At 37.0% G+C, this 22,498-nt stretch overlaps 1 protein-coding gene across 3 annotated transcripts in view; it reads left to right on the forward strand.

Moving 5' to 3' along the window:
- Positions 1 to 22,498, forward strand: part of DMAP1 (DNA methyltransferase 1 associated protein 1) — a 120,884-nt gene that overhangs the window by 91,634 nt on the left and 6,752 nt on the right. For 2 of the 3 annotated variants that reach the window (XM_090381384.1, XM_090381391.1), the window contains exon 12: positions 7,026 to 7,157. In XM_090381384.1, the coding sequence (XP_090237510.1) occupies positions 7,026 to 7,157 (132 nt within the window). Of the gene's footprint in view, positions 1 to 7,025; positions 7,218 to 22,498 lie in introns of all 3 variants that reach the window. The other variant, XR_016547390.1, reaches the window with a different exon arrangement.

Genomic DNA, 22,498 nt, shown 5'->3' on the forward strand with positions numbered 1-22,498 from the left:
CATCACTCCTTGATATACCAACGTGGTACACGAAAGACATAATTCCATGTCACAGCATATATCCTCCAAACTCAGGTGAGATCTAGCACTCAAGGTATCATCCTTCTGTAGTGCCACCTTCACCCATTCTACCCTATGGGCTATGGGAACACAAGTAAATAATGACACTACATCCAACGACATCATTGTCTCATTCTCCCCTACATTTTGGTTCTTAACAAAACTTACAAATTCCACACTGTCTTTAATAACCAATATAGACTGTCCCACTATGGGGGGAAATCAGCTGCACCAGGAATTTTGACATAGCATGGATCGGGCTACCAATAAACGAAACAATGGGTCGTAACGGGACCCCCACTTTGTATTTTTGGAAGCCCGTAAAACTTGGGCAGCTGACACCCCTGTTTCATGCATAGACCAATACTACCTCTCTTTAGAAATCTTACCCGTTTTTAACCAGAGTAGCAAAATCTTATTAACGCGTTGTTCTAAACTGGCTAAAGGATTTCTGCGGGTGATCTTATATGTATTATCATCCTGCAGTAGATCTAGAGCTTTTTTAAGATAGTAATTTCTGCTTAATACTACAGTAGATCTACCCTTATCTTCTGGTAGAACTACGTCTTCATCCTGTTTGAATTCCTTTAACGCTCTCTTCTGATTATGAGTAAGATTAGAGGTAGCCTTTCTTGCCTGACACAAGATGGCTGAGACCTCTAACCGGATACGATTGGCAATAGGCTCCGGCAATTCGTTGATTGTCCTCTCGATACCCATAATGGTCTCAGTGATCTGAGGTTTAGGGAAGGGTGTGAAGGTGGCACTACAGAACTACGATACCTTGAGTGCTAGATCTCACCTAAAGTTTGCAGGATATATGCTGTGGCATGGAATTATGTCTTCCGAGTACCACGTTGGTATATCAAGGAGTGATGTACAAACAGGTTCACGGCACAGCTACGGGTTCTCCTATTAGCACTATTGTTGCAAACCTAGCAATGGAAGAGTTAGAGAATAAGGTTTTTACAAATTTGGAGTTCCCTATGCGTAAGTGGAAGAGATACATGGATGACACGTTTACTTTAGTACAAAAGGGGAGAGAAGGAGATGTGGTCAGTTTTCTCAGTGAGTTCTCTCCGTTTATACAATTTTCGTCGTCAGAGGTAGAAGTGAATGGTTCCCTCCCGTTCCTGGGGATGAGGTATAATCCTCATCCGATTGTGACACGGATTCAGCAGACGTTACATTCCCTGTTTGAGTGTTCATTCGACATCCGTTTCTGCTGGATTTTGAGCCACATTGGGATCAGGGAAAATGAACTGGCAATGCTGCGGCCAGATCACCAGAACCACACAACACTTATTGCTTGTTAGTCCCCTATACAGACTACAGGCAGCTAATACAAACTAAATTACATTCCCAATGGCAACAATCTTGGCATGAGCAAGTAACAAACAAGCCCTATCAGATAAAGCCTATAATCCAACAGTGGCAGTCTAGTCTGCGCAGGAACCGCAAAGAGGAAGTTGTTCTAGCTCGTCTCCACATAGGACACAGTCATCTTAGACATGCTTTTCTGCTGAGGGCGGATGACTGTCCTATGTGCGAGAACTGCGGCACCATTTTAACTATTCATCACGTTTTAACCATGTGTCCACGTTTTAGACAAGAACGTGATTTATATTTTACCGTTTTTAGTCATCCGGCTGAGCCTTATACACTCAGTCAGATTTTATCCGACAATGACGATGTGTCTGCTGTTTTTAGCTTTTTAAAATCAATAAACGTTTTTGCTCATATATAAAATTCACATTTTATTGTGATTTTCTATTTATTTATCCTTTATACATTTGTTATATATTTTTACATAGTGACCTAAGTAATTGGGTCACTGAAAGTTTAAAATTTTTTATATATGACTTGGTCTTGGCGCATTATAGCCTCAGTAGCTAATGCGCCAGTAAAATCAAAACCAACCAACCAACCAACCCTCCCGTTCCTGGACGTAATGGTGTACAGGGAAGGCTCCAGGCTTAGAACTACAGTGTATAGGAAACCAATGTGTAGGAGCCAGTACACCAATTATAGGTCTGCACAGACTGCGCAGCAGAAAAATAGTGTTGCCAGGGCACTATTGGGTAGGGTTAGAACACATTGCAGTACCTCTGAAGAAAGAAAGAGAAAGAAATGGGGCAAGTTAGAGCGGATCTTATAAAATGCGGTTACCCCCAGGGAGTCATTGATAAATATAATAGAGACGTGGAGCCTAATCATAGAGCACCATCCGTGCCTGTCACCACAGCTTATATTCCCTACTATCCGGGCTTGTCGGATAGTATCGCAAGGATGATTCGTGACTTTCAGGCACACTGTGTGCAGCTTCCAGGTTCGAGGCTGCACACAGTAGTGTCACAGGTCAAGGACCCCATTACTGGGGATTCGAGTAGTGGGGTAATATATGAGATCAAATGCCCGGATTGTGGGGGAGACAGGAGGGCGATTAAAAGACCGCCTAGGGGAACATATGCGAGCCATACAAACCGCAGAGTATAATAAGTCCGCCATTGCAGAACATTATTGGGAAAAACAACATCAGGTTTCCCCAGTGAATGCTGTCATCCTTGACCAGGCACATAGGTTCTGGGACCGGAAGTGGCTGGAGAGTTTATGGATTGGCTCATCCGGAAATAATAATATGAATAGGGACAGGGGTGTTTGGCTTCACCCCCTTTTTGAAAATGTGATCCTTGCAAGAGATAAGCGCTTTCCATTGCCGCGCTCCCAAGCCACTTCCGGTTCTGGTTTACATGAAAGAAGCATTGAGCATGCACCTGGTCAACCACGTGTGCCGTGAACCTGTTACTTAAGGATGTGTTGTTTAAACATCAGTGTTGTTGAGAAAGGAGGCTGATGCCCCAAAAGCTTCAATCATTGTTTTATCGGTTTTAACTTGTATTAAATTTTAAAATATATCAGTCAGTCTTTGTAAATACCATTTTCAATCATTGCGTTTATCGTTTTTAACTTGTATTATATTCCATTGTATTTTAAAAATATATTTTATTTCATAAGTCAGTTTTTTGTAAATTTTATTTTACAGTACCGTATCGTATGTTCTTTCAGTATTAAATTATTTTAGTTAAATGGTTGGTGTACTTGTTTAAGTGTGTGATATACCAAAAATATTACAAGTTAAAAGTGTTAAAATAACAGTAGAGCTTTACTGTAGTAGTAGTAGTAGCAGTGGCATTTGATGCAAGAAAGCAAGTGTATGAGCTTATGCAGCATCAGCCAAAAAAAAAAAAAAAAAAAATCACACCATTCCCTCCAAATGCCTGTCCAGATCCTCCTTAAATTTATTCAACCTATCAACTTCCTTTCTAGGCGCCTCCGTAGCCAGGTGGGAAGGAGCAGCAGTGCGTAGCACACCCTTCTTGATTAGACCGGGGTTCGAGCCCGTCACCACCAAATACGGAACATGCGGAAAGGTCAGGGAATGACCACCGCACCGGAGCAATATGGCCTTAGTTGCTAATGCTCCTAAAAAACCAAATAACAACAACAACAACTATCAACTTCCACAACGACAGATGGAAGTTTGTTCCAGCAATTAACCACCCGCTGGCTAAACGCAAATTTCCGCACATCTAATCTACATCTGTCTTTTCTTAATTTGAATTTATGCCCCCTTAGGTTCATAATCTGAACAAGTGGAAGGATCCCATCAGAATTCAGCGTACTCAACCCATTCAAGGCCTTATATACCTCATTCAGATCACCACGCAGGTGCCTAGTCTCCAGCCACTGCAGTTTGCAGAACTTAAGCCTCTCTTGGTAAGAGGATCCCTTCATTCCCCTTGGCAATCTTTTTGCCCTTCTCTGTATACGCTCAAGTAAATCTACATCCTTCCTAAAATGAAGCCTCCAGACCTGTACTCAAGGCGTGCCCTGACCATTGCCTTATACAGAAAGATAATCACCTCCTTTTCCCTGCTAGCAAAATTCCTATATATCATTGACAAAACCCCATGGCCTGCCCTGGCAGCCTGTCTGCATTGCTCAGAAAACTTCATATCTGACTGCACAATTACTCCCAGGTCTTTTTCATTTTCTACCACCTTAAGTGTAGTACAGTTGGTACGTTTCTCTGGGGTTACTTCTACCCATATGCAATACTTTGCATTTGTCAAGGTTAAACTTCAGTTGCCACTTCTTAGCCCATCTGCCCAAATTATCTAGATCCTGTTGCAGTAGCACACTGCCATTACTGTCATTAACAACCCTGCCAACCTTTGTATCATCTGCAAACTTCAACATTTACCCTGATATACCTTCATCAATATCATTGATAAATATACAAAACAACAGTGGACCGAACACCGAACCCTGTGGGACTCCACTAATAACATTAGTCCAGGAAGAGCAGCACCCATTGATTACCACCCTCTGTCTTCTCCCACTTAACCATCCTTTTATCCATTGTAGCAACTTACCCTTAATACCATTCTGCTCCAATTTGTACAATAGTTTTCCATGGGCAACAGTGTCAAAAGCTTTCCTGAAATCCAAATATATGATATCAAAATTATTTTTTGCATCCAAGTTCCTTTGTAACCACATCATAATATCCTATCAAATTTGTCAGACAAGACTTTCCCTTAACAAACCCATGCTGTGTCTGAATTATTGCTGCAGTCTTGTCTAGATGATCCTGCAATGCATCTTTAACCAGTGACTCCATTATTTTACCCGGAACAGAAGTTAAACTAACTGGTCTGTAATTACTCGTGTCACCCTTCGATCCCCCTTTGTGAATTGGGGATACATTTGCACATCTCCAGTCCATGGGAACCTCCCCTGAGTCCAAGGACGCTCTCATAATTATGGCTAAGGGTTTGCTTAGTTGCTTTGCCACCTCCTTTAATATTACTGGATAGATCCCATCCACCCCAGGTGCTTTTCTTATGTTTAACTTCAATTTCTCCTCCATTTTGCTTTCAGTTATTACAAAATCATTAAGTATCCTGCTACAATTTGATAACCTTCTGCCATTTTCAAAAACCTTAATTCCTCATATGTGAATGTAGATGCAAAATACTCATTCAGTTTGTTTGCTATCTGAGCAGGATCATCAAGAGCGAACCATCGATGTCAAGTGGACCAATCAGATTCATCCCCCTTCCTTTGAGTATATAAGTAAAGAAATCCTTGCTGTTTTTCTTAGCATCTTTTGCCAAGGATTTCTCGTAATCTGCCTTCACCTGCCTACCTCCTTTGTCACCTGATTACCGACTAGCTTATATCTGCCATAGGCTTCTGAGTCGCTTGATAATTTATATGCATCCCATGCATTTTTCTTCTCCTTTACAAGTCTCATTAGTTCATTAGATAACCATTTAGGCCTAAACCTTGAACAATATTTCTTAATAGGTATGAAACTTTTAGTAGCTTCCACGATTAATTCCTTGAATGCTTCCCACTTAGAATTTGCTGTTGGTAACATCGTCAGTTTATCCCACTGTACAGAATTTAAAAACTGTCGGAGACCACTGTACTCACCTTTACGGAAGCAAAAACCCTTTCCTTTACCCCTGATGGTAATTAAATCTTTAAGTAAATCCCACATCAGTACACTGTGATCACTGCCACCTAGTGGTTCCTTTATCTGCAAATTCTTAATACACGAATGATCACTGCTGATAACCAGATCAAGAGTATTACTTTCTCTGGTTGCCTCTCGAACATGCTGCTGCAGAAAACAGTCATCCAATAAATCCACAAAAGTCTGATTAGTGTGTGAGTGACCAACCCACAAGTTCCAGTCAATATCTGGGAAGTTAAAATCCCCCATTATAAGACATGCCGATTTACTAGCCCACTCTATTTCTCTGTACAATTGTTCATTGTACTCATTCGAGTCATTAGGCCTATAACACACTCCTACTCTTATTTTTGCTTTCGCAGTGCTTATGTCACACCAAACTGACTCAACAGTGCACTGTTCATCTATATCAACTGGATATAGATGAACTCTAATAATGGTATTATGATCCAAAGAACAAATCCACAAGCTGTCAATCCATTTCCAGTTCCAATACCTATGTGAACAACCAACAATTGATAGCATGGAGAAATTTGCTGGTTCTCTATTAGAAGTGTTCAACCACAGCAGATTTCCTATAGTCTGCAGTCTCTATTGCTCTTGCACATTCCCTCATACGATCTTTAAACCTACATTCTGTCTCTCCAAGATAACACGCCCCACAATCCAGACATTTGATCTCACATAATTCCACTTGTACCTTCAATAGGTATAGGATCCCTTTTGACAGATGAAGAGCTGTTATTCTTAAGCCAGTAATTAACACGTAACATTTTTAAGCAGGATGTAAAGTCTTCCACTAGGGTTAAAATTACAAATAATATACTCTAGAACAGCACACAAAGCTGAAGCAAAGTATAAATAATTATAATAAACCATCCCATGTGTGTGGGGGGGACCTAATGCAATACCTGGCATATGAGGAGTGGGGGACTAAGCTTGGTTACTTAAGATATCTCACATAGCTATTATTGCATTGGTGTTATTTGTAAAAGTCATATTTGGTAAATTTATAAGTATAAATTGAGGAAGTTAAAAATCCAGTAACTGTCTTATTTGATTACATAAGAAACATAACTCTTTGCACAACCAGTTAATACAATCACTTTTAAAATGTGTTATTCTTACCATATCGGAAATTGCTCTTCATTTACTAATTGAATTGTGAATTAATTTAATAATATAAATTTAATTTATTTTTTAAATCATGGTTTGCATTGGAGAAAATACGGTAGATGAGTAGGTTCTAAGGATTTGCTGTTACATTTTTAAAAATCACATTCATGATGGTTCAGAGATTGAGTAAAAAATTTAAGCAAAAATTAGGATGCAATATTTAATACAACAGTGAAACAAGCATTATAAATTCAGTATAAAGCAATATTAATAAATATATATTTACAGTTGTAATTTTTTTCAGACATTAGACATTCCAACTGGTGTGACCGTGACGAGTCCAATGCAAACAGGAGATTCTAAGCTTGAAACGCCCACAAAACAAAAAGCCATTTCTGAAATAATTGATGTTGGTGGGACTCCAGGGACTCCAAATGTAAGCTGACACTTGGTTGATTTCATAAACCTTGGAAAATAACTAAACTGGTAGTGACAGGTACGATGAAATTTCTGTATTGAGAACATTTTCATTTTTTCCCTTTTTTTTCCCCTTCTGTTTAGTTGAATCTTTGTAGGCTGTGTTGAAGGAGGATCTTCCTTTACACAGTTTGTTCTGTTTCAGAAGTTGTGCTTAAGTGTGTCATATAATCTTATTGAGTGAACATGTGAATTGTTTCTGTTCAGTAGTGAATAGATATACAAAATGCTCTTTGATTCATTTTGTTTTGTTTCTTTTATTGTTAATTTGTTGTGTTGACCTCTTTAAATAAATTCATTCTTTATGCAAGGAGAAATGGGTAGGTATGTGTCCTAAAATTAAAAATAATAATAACATAGTGGTTTGGTCTGTTCTAGTAATTATTAAAGTGAATTTCATCCTTTTTCATTCTGTTAATTTTATTGTAATCTAGTAAATTGTATTCATTTTAAAGGAAAATAATCTATGTAAAATGGAATATTTAAGGTATTAGATCCTTCAATGCCAGTAGCTGCTAATGTGCTGCATAAATAACAATATCATCTTTCAATGTATGTAATATTATTAAAAAAGCCTTGTGTACTGGGAACAAGCATACTAAATATACACTGACGAAATGTTAGAAATAAAACAAACTTTATTAAAATACACTGGTAAAGTAAAATACAGTACAATGAAAAACTTTATAGGATGAAAGCTAAACTAAATGAATAGAAATAAAAGTGATAAGAATATACAGAGAAAAGAGGTCATATTTATTTGGCCTATAGCAGACTCCTTTCATTTTAGTTTTCCTGGTACTTGTCACACCAAACTGATCCAGTATTGGCAAGTCACATGAACTGATTGCACTACTTCGGATTTATGTGTTTCTTAACCAAGAGCATTGCCCTTCCTCTACTCTTCTGTCCTGCTTGTTCTTCCTGTACACATTTTACTTACCATATTTAAATTTTGCATACCTTATGTCTGAATGGCATCTTGTTTTTGATATCCATACTATATCTGCATTTGATGACCTTACCACTACTTCAAATGGCGTCTCCATAGCCAGGTGGGAAGGAGCAGCAATGCGCAGTACATGCTTCTTGATTAGATCAGGGTTCGAGCCCGTCACCACCAAATATGGAGGATGTGGAAAGGTCAGGCAATGACCACCGCACATCCCGGAACAATATGGCCTTAGTTGCTAATGTTCCTAAAAACCAAATAACAAACAAACTACTTCAAATTCATCAAAGTTGTTTACTGTGCATCTAGCATTAGTGTACAAGCAATTTGATATGCACTTATTTTTGATTTAGTAACCCTAACACAATCCATGTATTTGCTTGACCCATGAAAACTCCCAGAAAGCCCTGTAATTTCAGACTTCTCAATTTTCAGACTACTGTATGACTCAGCAGAAACAGTGCAAGAATTGCTTGAAAAACTGTTTGCAGCTCCTGTTACCCTATTGGTCTGTGTATTTCTCCAGGTTGGCAGTTTCCAACCCATCTAAACACTGTCTTGATAGCATTAGCAAATATTCTTGCATCCCTTCTATTTAAGTGTATTCCATCCCTGAAAAATCAGATATCTCTTGTTAATAAGCAGAGATCACACTGAGAAAAGTTCATCCCACAATCTTGCAATCTTTCCAGGGCTGAATTGATTGACAAGGCTCTCATGATATACTCCCTTCTATTGTGTGTAAGCAGAATTGCAGACACATTCAAATTTAATTCTAACTCCTGAATCCAAATTTAAAAATAAGTTTTTTTTTTTTTTTTTAACATTGACCCATAGAGGGTTAAGTTTATCCTCAGATCTCCTACTTTTAATATCATTAGTACCAACGTGTACAACATTGTCACCTTTTGTATCCTTAAAAGATGATAGCTACTCTACCACATCAGCTTTAGTCCCTTGGCAACATAACCTGGTCCTGTTCCATCTATCCTCTTTATACAGTATGTTTTCTGTTTCCCTGACAAGAGTCACTGATAGTTGCTACCTCTTGTGGGACCAGAGATCTCTGCAGTTATGGATATCATTGCTTGTCTGTTCCTCAATCATAGGCTCTAGTGTTAAGCTAGGCAGCTGAGTGCTTGATGGGTCTCTTCCTCTTATTTCTTCAATGGTATCAACGAGCTGGAGTATCTGTGCAGTCTGCATAGATTGCAGTCACATGCAACTGTGGTCTGACATTGTGGTGGTAGGCTTAATTTTCATTGGAGCTGCAGATGCCATACCGCTGCTCCATTTAAAAGTGATACATATTCTGTCATCCCAGGGTAACTTTATTGTTGTGGGTTTATTTATACATTATATCTCTTCCTTTACCATCCACTGAGGCTTGCAATATGGGATGAAAGCTTTTCAATTTGCTGATGGAAACTCAATTTAGCCTTTAAACTACACCCATAGCTGAATGAGCTTAATGAAAATTTGCATATTGTTTAGAGTTAGTAAGATTACAGAAGAGGTAGGCTTTAATGAGAAAATCTTCAGAGCAGATTTAGATGTGTTGATTTTCAGCCAGAATTACTTGAGATAGATTGATAGCCAACATAGGACACCATTAACTTAATCACATTTGGGCAAGATTTGCATTCTGAATAATAATGACGAAGCACTAAAAATGAAAATCTTTTCTTGGTAGTCACTTAATCCACATATACATGTTCATAATCCACATATACATATGCTGTTACATGTTTTTCTTTTACAAGGAGCACATCACTTAGAAAGCTTCTTTATTTATATATTTTGTTTTTATCATTTTTAGTGATTTTATTCTTTATCTGTATATTCCCTATCACTTATTTATATGAGGTGTGGAAATGTAGTTCCCAGATGGGTGCTGTTGTGGTCATGTTCAATGAGTTTGAAAATAAATGGAAGTAGTGTGTTATAATTAACTTCCTCCAGATGGTGGCACAGATATTGTCCAGTAGGCTGACAGGTTGCAAGTAACAATTAGTTTCATTAGTAGCATTGATGTTCTGTATCATGATTTTGTGATGGACTGAAGAACAAATATCAAATTATGCTTTTAACTGGGAAAATCGGCAACAGAAACATATGCATTGTTAAAAACCGTTTATGGTGATGAAATGTTAAGTCATATACCGGTGTATTTGAATGGCATAAGCAGTTCAGAGGAAGACACAAAGAGGCTTGCAATAACCTAAAAGGTGGGTGTCTGTCAACCTCTTGAAATGAGGAGAGATTGCAAAAGTTTCAGAAATTTTGGCAAGAGATCATCATTTGTCCAAAAAGTATAGGACCAAGATAATGCTGATCATATTTTTTGACAAACAGGGTGTGATTCACTAGGAATTTGTTAATAAAGGGGAGAGAGTCAGTGCTGTGTTCTGTATATGAGTGCCTCAAAGACTATTGAAGTGCATTTCCGAGGTGAGGCTACAATTTCAAGGGATAAAGATAGCTGGTCCTTGTTGCAGGACATTGCTCCTACACCTGTAGGGGCATTGCACTTGTTGTAAAGACATTTCTGATGAAACATAGCATTTTACAGATCAACCATCCACCCTAATCTCCCAATCTAGCACTAGCAGACTTTTCCACAGTGTAAACTATCCTCAAAGGAAAGATTTCAGGATGTTAAGAACATGAAGAAAAACAGTACCGTCGAACTGAACATATCTCTTTGGACATCCTCAATGACTCTTTTCAGAAACTTTTACAACACTGTAATAAGTGCATTCAGTCACAGTGGTGATTACTTTGAATAAAAATAAAACCATTTTTGAGCTACTTCACTTTGTGTTCTTTTTATTGCAGCATTCCAGTTAGTTTAACTTCTGTTCCGGGTAAAATAATGGAGTCACTGGTTAAAGATGCATTGCAGGATCATCTAGACAAGACTGCAGCAATAATTCAAACACAGCATGGGTTTGTTAAGGGAAAGTCTTGTCTGACAAATTTGATTGGTTATTATGATGTGGTCACAAAGGAACTGGATGCAAAAAATAATTTTGATATCATATACTTGGATTTCAGGAAAGCTTTTGACACTGTTGCGCATGGAAGACTACTGTATAAATTGGAGCAGAATGGTATTAAGGATAAGTTGCTACAATGGATAAAAGGATGGTTAAGTGGGAGAAGACAGAGGGTGGTAATCAATGGGTGCTGCTCTTCGTGGACTAATGTTATTAGTGTAGTCCCACAGGGTTCGGTGTTGGGTCCACTGTTGTTTTGTGTATTTATCAATGATATTGATGAAGGTATATCAGGCTTAATGTCGAAGTTTGCAGATGACACAAAGGTTGGCAGGGTTGTTAATGACAGTAATGGCAGTGTGCTACTGCAACAGGATCTAGATAATTTGGGCAGATGGGCTAAGAAGTGGCAACTGAAGTTTAACCTTGACAAATGCAAAGTACTGCATATGGGTAGAAGTAACCCCAGAGAAACGTACCAACTGTGTGGTACTACACTTAAGGTGGTAGAAAATGAAAAAGACCTGGGAGTAATTGTGCAGTCAGATATGAAGTTTTCTGAGCAATGCAGACAGGCTGCTATGGCAGGTCATGGGGTTTTGTCAATGATATATAGGAATTTTGCTAGCAGGGAAAAGGAGGTGATTGTCCCTCTGTATAAGGCAATGGTCAGGCCACGCCTTGAGTACTGCGTACAGGTCTGGAGGCCTCATTTTAGGAAGGATGTAGATTTGCTTGAGCGTGTACAGAGAAGAGCAACACGATTGGTGAGGGGAATGAAGGGATTCTCTTACCAAGAGAGGCTTAAGTTCTGCAAATTGCATTGGCTGGAGACCTGTGCGGTGATCTGATTGAGGTCTATAAGGCCTTGAATGGGTTGAGCACGCTGAATTCTGATGGGATCCTTCCACTTGTTCAGATTACGAACCTACGGGGACATAAGTTCAAATTAAGAAAAGACAGATGTAGAATAGATGTGCGGAAATTTGCCTTTAGCCAGCGGGTGGTTAATTGCTGGAACAAACTTCCATCTGTTGTTGTGGAAGTTGATAGGTTAAATAAATTTAAGGAGGAACTGGACAGGCATTTGGAGGGAATGGTGTAATTTTTTTTTTTTTGGCTGATGCTGCATAAGCTCCTACACTTGCTTTCTTGCATCATGTGCCATTATTACTACTACTACTACTACTACCTTACTGCCACACCTCATATTTGTTTTAGCATTTATCATATAAAATTTTGTGTTGTAATGTATTCTATTACCAGTATATTTTAATAAATTTTATTTCTTATGTTTTGTCAGTTGTTGCAAGATTTATTTTAGTAATATATATATATATATATATATATATATATATATATATATATATATATATATATATATATATATAAAATTTTTAATTTTTTGTCATTGTTCAGATCGAAAAAGGAAAAATTCATTATTGAGCATTCACAGCATTTTGTTTTGTTTTTTTACTAATTAGCTGTTGAGCAGGTCTGCCAGAAAAGTTTCGTTCTGGACAACATGTAATATTTTGTGGGGAAGGAAATAGTTTAGAATAGTACATTTTTAATTCCTTTCTATGTTATAATACAGTATTGGATAATAAGAACAAATATCTTTAGTAACAGTAGTCTTGTTATCCAAAAATAATTTTTGCGCAATACATCACTTTCAATGCAAAGTGATGAGGAGCGAGAGAAACTGAAGCTAAAACCATAACTGTTGGATAATTAAAAAAAAAAGCAGCAGGTATGGTGCATTTTATACACTGTTAGATTTCTTATGAATTATTTTTATCTGTATATCTGTAATCAAAAAAATTAGTGAAGCAGAATCAAATTGAAAGCCACACTGGTGACATTAAAATTAAATCCTAATAGAATATAATAAATGCTTTAATATTTATATTTAAGTGGCTCTGACGAACTGGGTTCATTTGCTTACTTCTGGATTAAACATGAAAATGGGAAAAGCTCATAAATGTTTGTGACAATATAATTAAGTTATCAAAAAGAATATTAACTAATACATATATTTAATATAATAGTGGTGACTACTTTGTAACAAAAGTATAATCATTTAAAGGTATATTTCCAAAGGCCTCTCATTAAAATTTGCAACCCCAAATTTTAGTAAGTGGCTTCTATTTACAAAGTGTTTATTAAATATAAATAAATAATAAATAAATAGTGAATTTCATCTTTCATAGTGAATATGATAATTGATATAGAAATCATGAAAATTTAAAGGGGGATAGGAATTTAATTAAGTAGTCATGGAGAGAACTGTGATATTAAAAATTTTAACGTTAATCTAGGACTTATTATAACATTCCCTGTATTGTAATTTAGTTAAAGAAAAGATACGTTAGCCATATAAGTTAGTGCAATAGTGTAATTTCTATACACAGTAAACCAACAGAAGTTGTGTTGTGGCATCATTACATACATAACATGTCTTATTGTGAATGCTTCACAACAATTTTCCTGTCTTGTTATAATGAGACAAATTGTTTTGAAGGATTCACAATAAGAGATGTTATGTTATGATGCATCTGCACAACTTTGGTTTACTGTGTACAGAAATTATGCTATTTCACTAACTTATATGACGGTAAACTCTTCTTGAAGTCTGAAACTTTTTAATCCTAAATCTTTTATGTATTAGAGAAGACTTAAATAATCGTTATAGTTTTATTGATGAAAAATTAAATGTTAAAGAACATTTTCACTGCTTTTGTTTGAATAGTTTTTGCTGTTAGTTTGAATGAAGTCTGCTGCTCCTTATGCTCATCTTCAACAACATTAAGATTTCTAGATAAAATTCACCTTTCTAACTTTTCTTGGTGTAAGCATGTCACAAATATTTTTTCCTATATGTCAGAAAATTTTAGTTTTTCTCTTCCACCTTCAGTGTTTCTTACCTTGGATAGTGCACCAAAATCTTTCTGGAACTTTGGGCTCTGTCCAAAAGAAATCATTAAGATTAATTAAGATTTGCTGTATCACTTTTACACAGATGTTCAGGTTCTATTTCTTGCCATTTTTATAAATACTATATGTTTTGTCGTATAAGTCAACCGTTTCAATTACTGAGAAAGCTTCTCAAATTTTGATGGAATTTCTCAGATATTTTTACCATCTGCAGGGCATGTTGATGATAAATGTCCACCAAAACAACTTAAATTTAAAATTTGAAGTATTTGTTAGAGTAACATCAGTGTGAAGCTGAGGATAAAATACAATTAAAGGCACACGCTTTTGGTTAGAAAGACAGGAATTAATACCATTATTTTTTACAAAATATGCAGCATTTAAAACCTAAATTTTTTTTTCATCCTCATCAGATGAAAACAGTTTGTGGAATTCACTAGGAGTTGGTTCAGATTTATTTTCTCAGTTCTCAGAGTAAATCATCAATTTCTTATAGCAAAGCCACTTTCCTATTTAGGCATTGTTTACAGAGAAAACAATTTGCAGCAGAGTACTAAAGAGGCCAATTAGCTTGTTATCCCACATCTACAAATTGTTCACAAGGGTCATTACTAACAGATTAGAAAGAATACTTGATGAGAATCAACCGAAAGAGCAAGCTGGCTTTAGGACAGGATTCTCAACTATGGATCACCTTCACGTAATATCACAGCTAATGGAGAAAGCAAATGAATATAAAACACCATTATGCCTGCCATTTGTGGATTATGAAAAGGCATTCGACTCCGTACAACATAAGGCAATGTTTCGGGCACTCGAAAGACAAGGCATTGATACCCCATATATTATGATTTTGAAGAAAATATATGAGAGTGCTACCTCCTTTATTAGGCTAGACAAAGACAGTAGGAAATTTAAAATTGAGAAAGCATTTCAACAAGGAGACACAATATCTCCGAAGCTGTTTACTGCTGCCCTTGAGGAAGCTTTCAGAAGATTAGACTGGTCGCAGAAAGGAGTCAACGTGAACGGAGAGTACCTAAACCATTTACAATTTGCAGATGACATTGTGGTCATAAGCCAAGATTCCAAAGAATTAGAGGAAAATCTTAATCAGTTATGCACAGCTAGTAAGGATTTTGGACTAAAGATGAATATGGCTAAAACAAAAGTAATGATGAACAAGTATGCCACAGAAAGGGAAATAATGATTGAAGGAGCAGTAATTGAAAAAGGTGGAGTCATATACTTATCTGGGACAAGTTATTAGCTGTAATAATGATAAATGGCTGGAAGTCAAGAGAAGAATAAATTTTGGATGGATAGCATTCAGAAAATATAGTCACATACTGAAGAGCAATATCCCAGTTTGTCTGAAACGTAAAATAATGAACCAATGTTTACTCCCCACCATGACTTATGGAAGTGAAACTTGGGCACTCACCAAAAGAATGGAAGAGAAGCTGAGAACTACACAGCGAAGAATGGAACGAATCATATTGGGAATAAGACTGTTAGATAAGAAGAGAAACACATGGATTAGGCAACAAACTCAAGTAAAGGACATTCTTATCAAAACTAAAGAACTAAAATGGTCTTGGGCAGGACACATAGCCCGAAGACATGATGACAGATGGACTAAGAAAATAACAGAATGGTATCCAAGAGGAGCTAGAAGAAAACCTGAAAGACAAAGGCAGAGATGGATAGATGAAATTCATGAGTTTTTGGGCAGTAAATGGATGGCCAGTGCTCAAAACAGAAGGAACTGGAAAGTTGCTGGAGAGGCCTTCATCCTGCAGTGGATTGAAAATGGCTGCTGATGATGACTAAAGAGGCAACAGGGATTGACTGTCACATGTTCTATGCCTATCATCATCATCAGCCACTTTCAATCCACTGTGGGATGAAGGCTTCTCCAGTGACTTTCCAATTTCTTCTGTTTTGTGCAGAGGTCATCCATTTACTACCCACAAACTCATGAATTTCATCTGTCCATCTCTGTCGTTGTCTTCTAGGTTTTCTTCTAGGCCCTCTTGGGTACCATTCTGTTATTCTCTTAGTCCATCTGTCATCATGTCTTCGATCTATGTGTTCTACCCAAGACCATTTTAGTTCTTTAGTTTTGATAAGAATGGCCTTTACTTGAGTTTGCTGCCTAATCCATGTGTTTCTCTTCTTATCTAACAGTCTTATTCCCAATATGATTCGTTCCATTCTTCGCTGAGTAGTTCTCAGCTTCTCTTCCATTCTTTTGGTGAGTGCCCAAGTTTCACTTCCATAAGTCATGGTGGGGAGTATACATTGGTTCATTATTTTACGTTTCAGACAAATTGGGATATTGCTCCTCAGTATGTGACTATATTTCCTGAATGATGCATCCAAAATTTATTCTTCTCTTGACTTCTAGCCATTCATCATTATTATAGCTAATGACCTGTCCCAGATAAGTATATGACTCCACCTTTTCAATTACTGCTCCTTCAATCATTATATCCCTTCCTATGGCATACTTGTTCATCATTACTTTTGTTTTAGCCATATTCATCTTTAGTCCAAAATCCTTACTAACTTTGCATAACTGATTAAGATTTTCCTCTAATTCTTTGGGATCGTGGCTTATGACCACAATGTCATCTGCAAATCGTAAATGGTTTAGGTACTCCCCATTCACATTGGCTCCTTTCTGCGACCAGTCTAATCTTCTGGAAGCTTCCTCAAGGGCAGCAGTAAACAGCTTCGGAGATATTGTGTCTCCTTGTTGAACTCCTTTCTCAATTTTAAATTTCCTACTGTCTTTGTCTAGCCTAATAAAGGAGGTAGCACTCTCATATATTTTCTTCAAAATCATAATATATGGGGTATCAATGCCTTGTCTTTCGAGTGCCCGAAACATTGCCTTATGTTGTACGGAGTCGAATGCCTTTTCATAATCCACAAATGGCAGGCATAATGGTGTTTTATATTCATTTGCTTTCTCCATTAGCTGTGATATTACGTGAAGGTGATCCATAGTTGAGAATCCTGTCCTAAAGCCAGCTTGCTCTTTCGGTTGATTCTCATCAAGTATTCTTTCTAATCTGTTAGTAATGACCCTTGTGAACAACTTGTAGATGTGGGATAACAAACTAATTGGTCTATAATTTCCAATTTCTGATTTATTTCCTTTCTTATGCAGCAAAACTATGATTGCATTATTCCACTGCTTAGGCATCACACCTTTTCAAATGCATTTTGTGAAGAGTCTTGCCAGTTTTTGTGCCATGTCTCTTCCTCCCAATTTTAACAACTCTACAGTAACTTCATCTTCCCCTAGGGCTTTCTGATTCTTTATTTTCTACAACGCATGTTCTACCTCATCAGGAAGGATATCGGGTATGTCATATGTGTTACTGATTTGTGATCCAACTTCCCCACTGCTAGCATCATTCCCTCGCTCCTTGTATAATTCTCAATAGTAGTCTTCTGCTATTTTAATTATGCCTTCTTTGCTATTTATAAGTACACCATCACTATTCTTCAGTTTCAGTATCATTTGTCTTTCTGTATTACTGCTCATGGCTGCTGATTTAAGTCCTTTGTTTTCCCTTAATGCTTGTTCTACTTTTCTTGTGTTGAATCGTCTTATGTCCTCTCTGAGTCTCTTTCTAATGGCTTTGCATAACTCAGTATACTCAATTTTCTCCTTGTCAGTGTTTATCTTGTTCTTCTTTGGATTTCTTTATACCTATAGGTTTCTTGGGGTTTATCACTTTCAGAAAGTTGTAATATTCCTCGTCAATATCTTGATCCTGAGCTGTCTACAGAAGCTCAAACTTGTTCTTTAGTTCCAGTACATACTGCTTTTTCTCCTCTTCTGTTATCTCAAAGACCTTTGTATTATTTACTCGACTCAGTTTTTTTCCTTTCTTTTCTTACATCTATATCAAGTGTGCATCTTACCATTCTCTGATCACTTCCAACATTTACCTTGTTCAGGATGGTAACATCATTCACGATATGTCTTCTGTTAGTGAGGATGAAGTTGATTTCATTAGTTGTTAATCCATTTGGGCTCTTCCATGTCCACTTTCTGTTCACCCTTTTCTTGAAAAAAAAAATGTTCATTACTGACAATCCTTGAGATTCTGCAAATTCCACAAGTCTTTCACCTCTTTCATTTATTTCACCAATTCCAAAATTTCCTATAGTTCCCCTTTCTGCGCTGCTTTGTCTCTTTCCAACCTTAGCATTGAAGTCTCCCATAATGATAGTGTACTAGGTTTTCTGCTCATCTAGAAAACTCTCAATTTTGATGTACATTTCTTCAACTACTTCATCATCATGGCTCAATGTTGGTGCATAAATCATTATGATCTTTAGCTTGTACCTCTTAGAAATCCTGAGAAGTAGTCCTGACACCCTTGTGATGTACTTTTGAAATCCAAAATGTTGTTTTTTATATCTTTATGGACCAGAAAGCCAACTCCACCTTCGCTTCTTTCCCTGTTTCCATTGGTGTACAGCAGATTTCCACTTGATAAACTTATAAGTGATTAATTTCTTCTTGTTTCAGCCAAACCGATGAGGTTTTGGTTTCATGATTTGATGTGATTTCTTGGTTTCGTACAATTACAGATTTTTTAACTATTTAGTGTAATGAAATATCACAGTGATAGTTTATTACACTACATAGTGAAATACTTGAATTACAAAGTAGACAGCAGTTTTTAACGCATATTCTACCATAATATACATGGTGCAAGTTGACTAAAAAAGAGTAGATCGGCATATGGTGAACTTATTTTCAAGACAAAAAACATTGGAGGTCAATTTATACACTTGTATACAGGGTGATTCACTACCAGTGCGACAAGCTTGCAGGAGGTGTAGGGGACACAAAGACGAATCGGAATCACATAGCATTGCAGGGTCCGAAATGCCTTCATCATACGGTAGAGTACGTTGAACGGGAGGTCACGTGAACAGTGATCCCGCTGGAAGTCAGCATTTGCGAACCGGTTCCTGAGGCAGTAGGATGGACGAGTATTCAAACGTTGAACTGGCCAACATGTACCTCGCGTATGGAGCTGCGGACTGTAACGGGCACGCCGCTCTGCGCTTGTACCAGGAACATTTCACACACAGGCATGTTCCTCATCATACGATTTTCGCACGTGCGCAGAAGGTTACATGAGACTGGTTGTTTCATGAGAGGTACCATGAATCGAGAGCGAACGAGGGGACGCCAGACAATGAGGAGAATGCCCTATGTCTTGCAGAAGGCAATCCGAGTACTCGAGCGATAGGCCAATGATTGGGTATTTCCCAATCCACTGTATGGAGGATACTGTCAACAAACCAAATGAGTTCATACCATCTGCAACGCATCCAATCATTGGAGCCTGCGGATTATCCACTCCAGAGGACTTTTGCTACTTGGTTTCTTCAACAGAAACGGTTCGCAAATGCTGACTTCCAGTGGGATCGCTGTTCACACGACCTCCCGCTCAACGTCTTCTACAGCATGACGAAGGCATTTCGGACCCTGCAATGCTATGTGATTCCGATTCATCTTTGTGCCCCCTACACCTCCTGCAAGTTTGTCACACTGGTAGTGAATCACCCTGTATATAGTATTTCAGTTGGCACTGTTCTAAGTTAGTATTTGTAACACCAGTTCTTTCTTTCAAATGTGTGTTGGCTAGGCACCATTCATTCACAGTTCACCTAAAATACTCCCTGACAGTTCTGTTTCTTCTTTTATTCCTTCTAATTTTGTTATGGAAATTATAATCTACAGAAATTAGACTGTAGTTTCAGTGAGTATCTTCTGTCTTTTCTACCCATATAAGTACTAGTTAGTATTGGTTCTAGTAGCTTTTCCATTTGGGGTTAACATAAAAAAAAAAGAAGAGGTACAGGTTTTAAATGTAGTAAGGCCTCAGTTACCCAAATTTCTGTTAACTGAACTGGTGGGCCAAACCAAAAATATATACGAACCTTTAAATTGTATATGTATCAATGTACGGTTAATTAACTCTAAACACAGTTATTAATTATGTATCTGCTTAAACTTGTAATTAGCAGTGAGTATCTTAATGTTTTGAAACTCTTTTGTGGGAAGTATAACGGAATATTTTGTGCTTAATACAACAGCACAATATGGCCTAAGATGCTAATACACTATTATAAATAATAACAGCAACAGCATAATATAAAAGAGTGAACTTATCTGCCATTGCATTTAGAACTTTTTTTAAACAGTTTGATTAATTATGCAAGAGAGAACAAAATTATTAATTTGGTCAGACTACATTATAATGTACATTTTATGCATACTACTGTACTGTAATTTGTTTAATAAAAACAAACTTTTTAAAATTACTTTTTTACAGATTTTTTATTGCAATTTCTATAAGTAATAAATGTTTCACAGTAATAAATGAATCTCAAATCCTCACTAAAAATTGGTTAGTTGTGTTTCTGTTATCTGAGGCAGTCTCAGTTCCATTCACTTTGCATAATTGAAGTCCCAAACTAGTTTATCTTTTTATATTTTGAAGTGCTGTAGTTATGATAACTACTGATTCATTATTTTTGTTGTCAGAAATGTGCATTAATCCTTTCAAGAGTGAATTCATTGAACTCATGTCAGCTTATTATGGGAATCATTTTTATTCTAGGAAGTTGGCTCTAACTATTCGGTTGGAGTATATTTCTTTGTGAAATTTTGGAAATTTGTGAAAATGAAAACTTTGCATGATGCTTTTAAATATTAATTTGTTCTTATATTTTGAATTATTTTCTCAATGTATTATTAGCAAAATCAAATTGAGGTAATGATATTCTCTACATCTGTTTTTTTACACACTTGATTCAGCTTTGAATAGATCTGAATTACAGAGAATTTTGATTTTGTAAACCGAATCAGTATGCCTCCTCCAACTTTAAAAGCTGCTTTCTTGCTGCTATCTATTATAAATAGTGTCTACTTTTACTTGGAATTAGATAAGAGATTAAAGCATTCGCTAGAAGATTTCAAGACAGTTCATACATAATTGGACACATTATTTGAAATGATCTTGAAACACACACACACACACACACACACACACACACACACACACACACACACACACACACACACACACACACACACACACACACACACACACACACACACACACCTACTTTTATTCTACTGAAAGAGTGAAAGGGAGTGATAAGATGCTAAACATCTTATTAATTTTATTTTTATCATTAGTTTTATTTTTTATAAGCTCAGTATCTAATGGTTATAGTGAAGGTTGCAGTACCTGGCATTAATTTATTTCTTAATAACATAAATGGGCACATTATTAATTACTTATTTCAAAGGATGACGTTTATATAATTAGTTATGGAAGTTCTAAAATGATGTGAATTTCTGTGTTTATTTCTCTCTTTTCATTGTGTGTTATTTTTTTTTTGTAAAGTTATTATTTGTACTGCTATAGTTCAATTAAATACCTTATTACAAAAAATTAATTTTAATTAGTAACTTGGGGTTGGTCTAAAGCCGTACTTCTAAACAACAACTGGACTACAGTACTTAAAATTAATCTGTATTAGCATTAGTAGAGGCATTTGATGCAAGAAAGCAAGCTTATGCAGCATCAGCCAAAAAAAAAAAAAAAAAAACCCACTTCCACTTCACCCCTTTGTTCGTTCAAAATACCTGTCCAGCTGAGCCTTAAACTTATTTAGGCTATCAACCTCCACCACAAGGGATGGAAGTCTGTTCCACCAACCAACCACCCGCTGGCTAAAGGCAAATTTCTGCACGTCTATCCTACATCTGTCTTTCCTCAATTTGAATTTATGCCCTCTCAGGTGATTTTTCTGAGCTAGAGGAAGAATCCCATCAGCATTGAGCATGCTTAAACCATTCAAGGCTTTATACACCTCTATCAGATCACCTCGCTGGTGCCTAGTCTCCAGACACTGTAATTTGCAAAACTTAAGCCTTTCTTCGTAAGAGCACCCCTTTGTTCCATTCACTAATCTTGTTGCCCTTCTCTGTACTCGTTCCAGCAGCTCTACATCCTTCTTGAAATGAGGCCTCCAGACCTGTATACAGTACTCTAGGTGTGGCCTGACCATTGCCTTATACAATGGAATAATCACCTCCTTATCTCTGCTGGAAAAATTCCTGTATATCATTGACAATACTCCATGAGCTACTCTTGCAGCCCGTCTGCACTGCTCAGAGAACTTCATATCTGCCTGCACAACCACCCCCAAGTCCCTTTCATTCTCTACCACTGTCAGTGTAGTACCACAGAGTTGATACGTTGCTCTGGGGTTGCTGTTTCCCATGTGTAGTACTTTACATTTGTCAATGTTAAACTTCATTTGCCACCTCTCAGCCCATCTGCTCAACCTTTCCAG

This window comes from Mastigoproctus giganteus, chromosome 1, assembly GCF_048544385.1.
Source record: "Mastigoproctus giganteus isolate SK-2022 chromosome 1, ASM4854438v1, whole genome shotgun sequence".
NCBI classification, from domain to species: Eukaryota; Metazoa; Arthropoda; class Arachnida; order Uropygi; family Thelyphonidae; genus Mastigoproctus; species Mastigoproctus giganteus.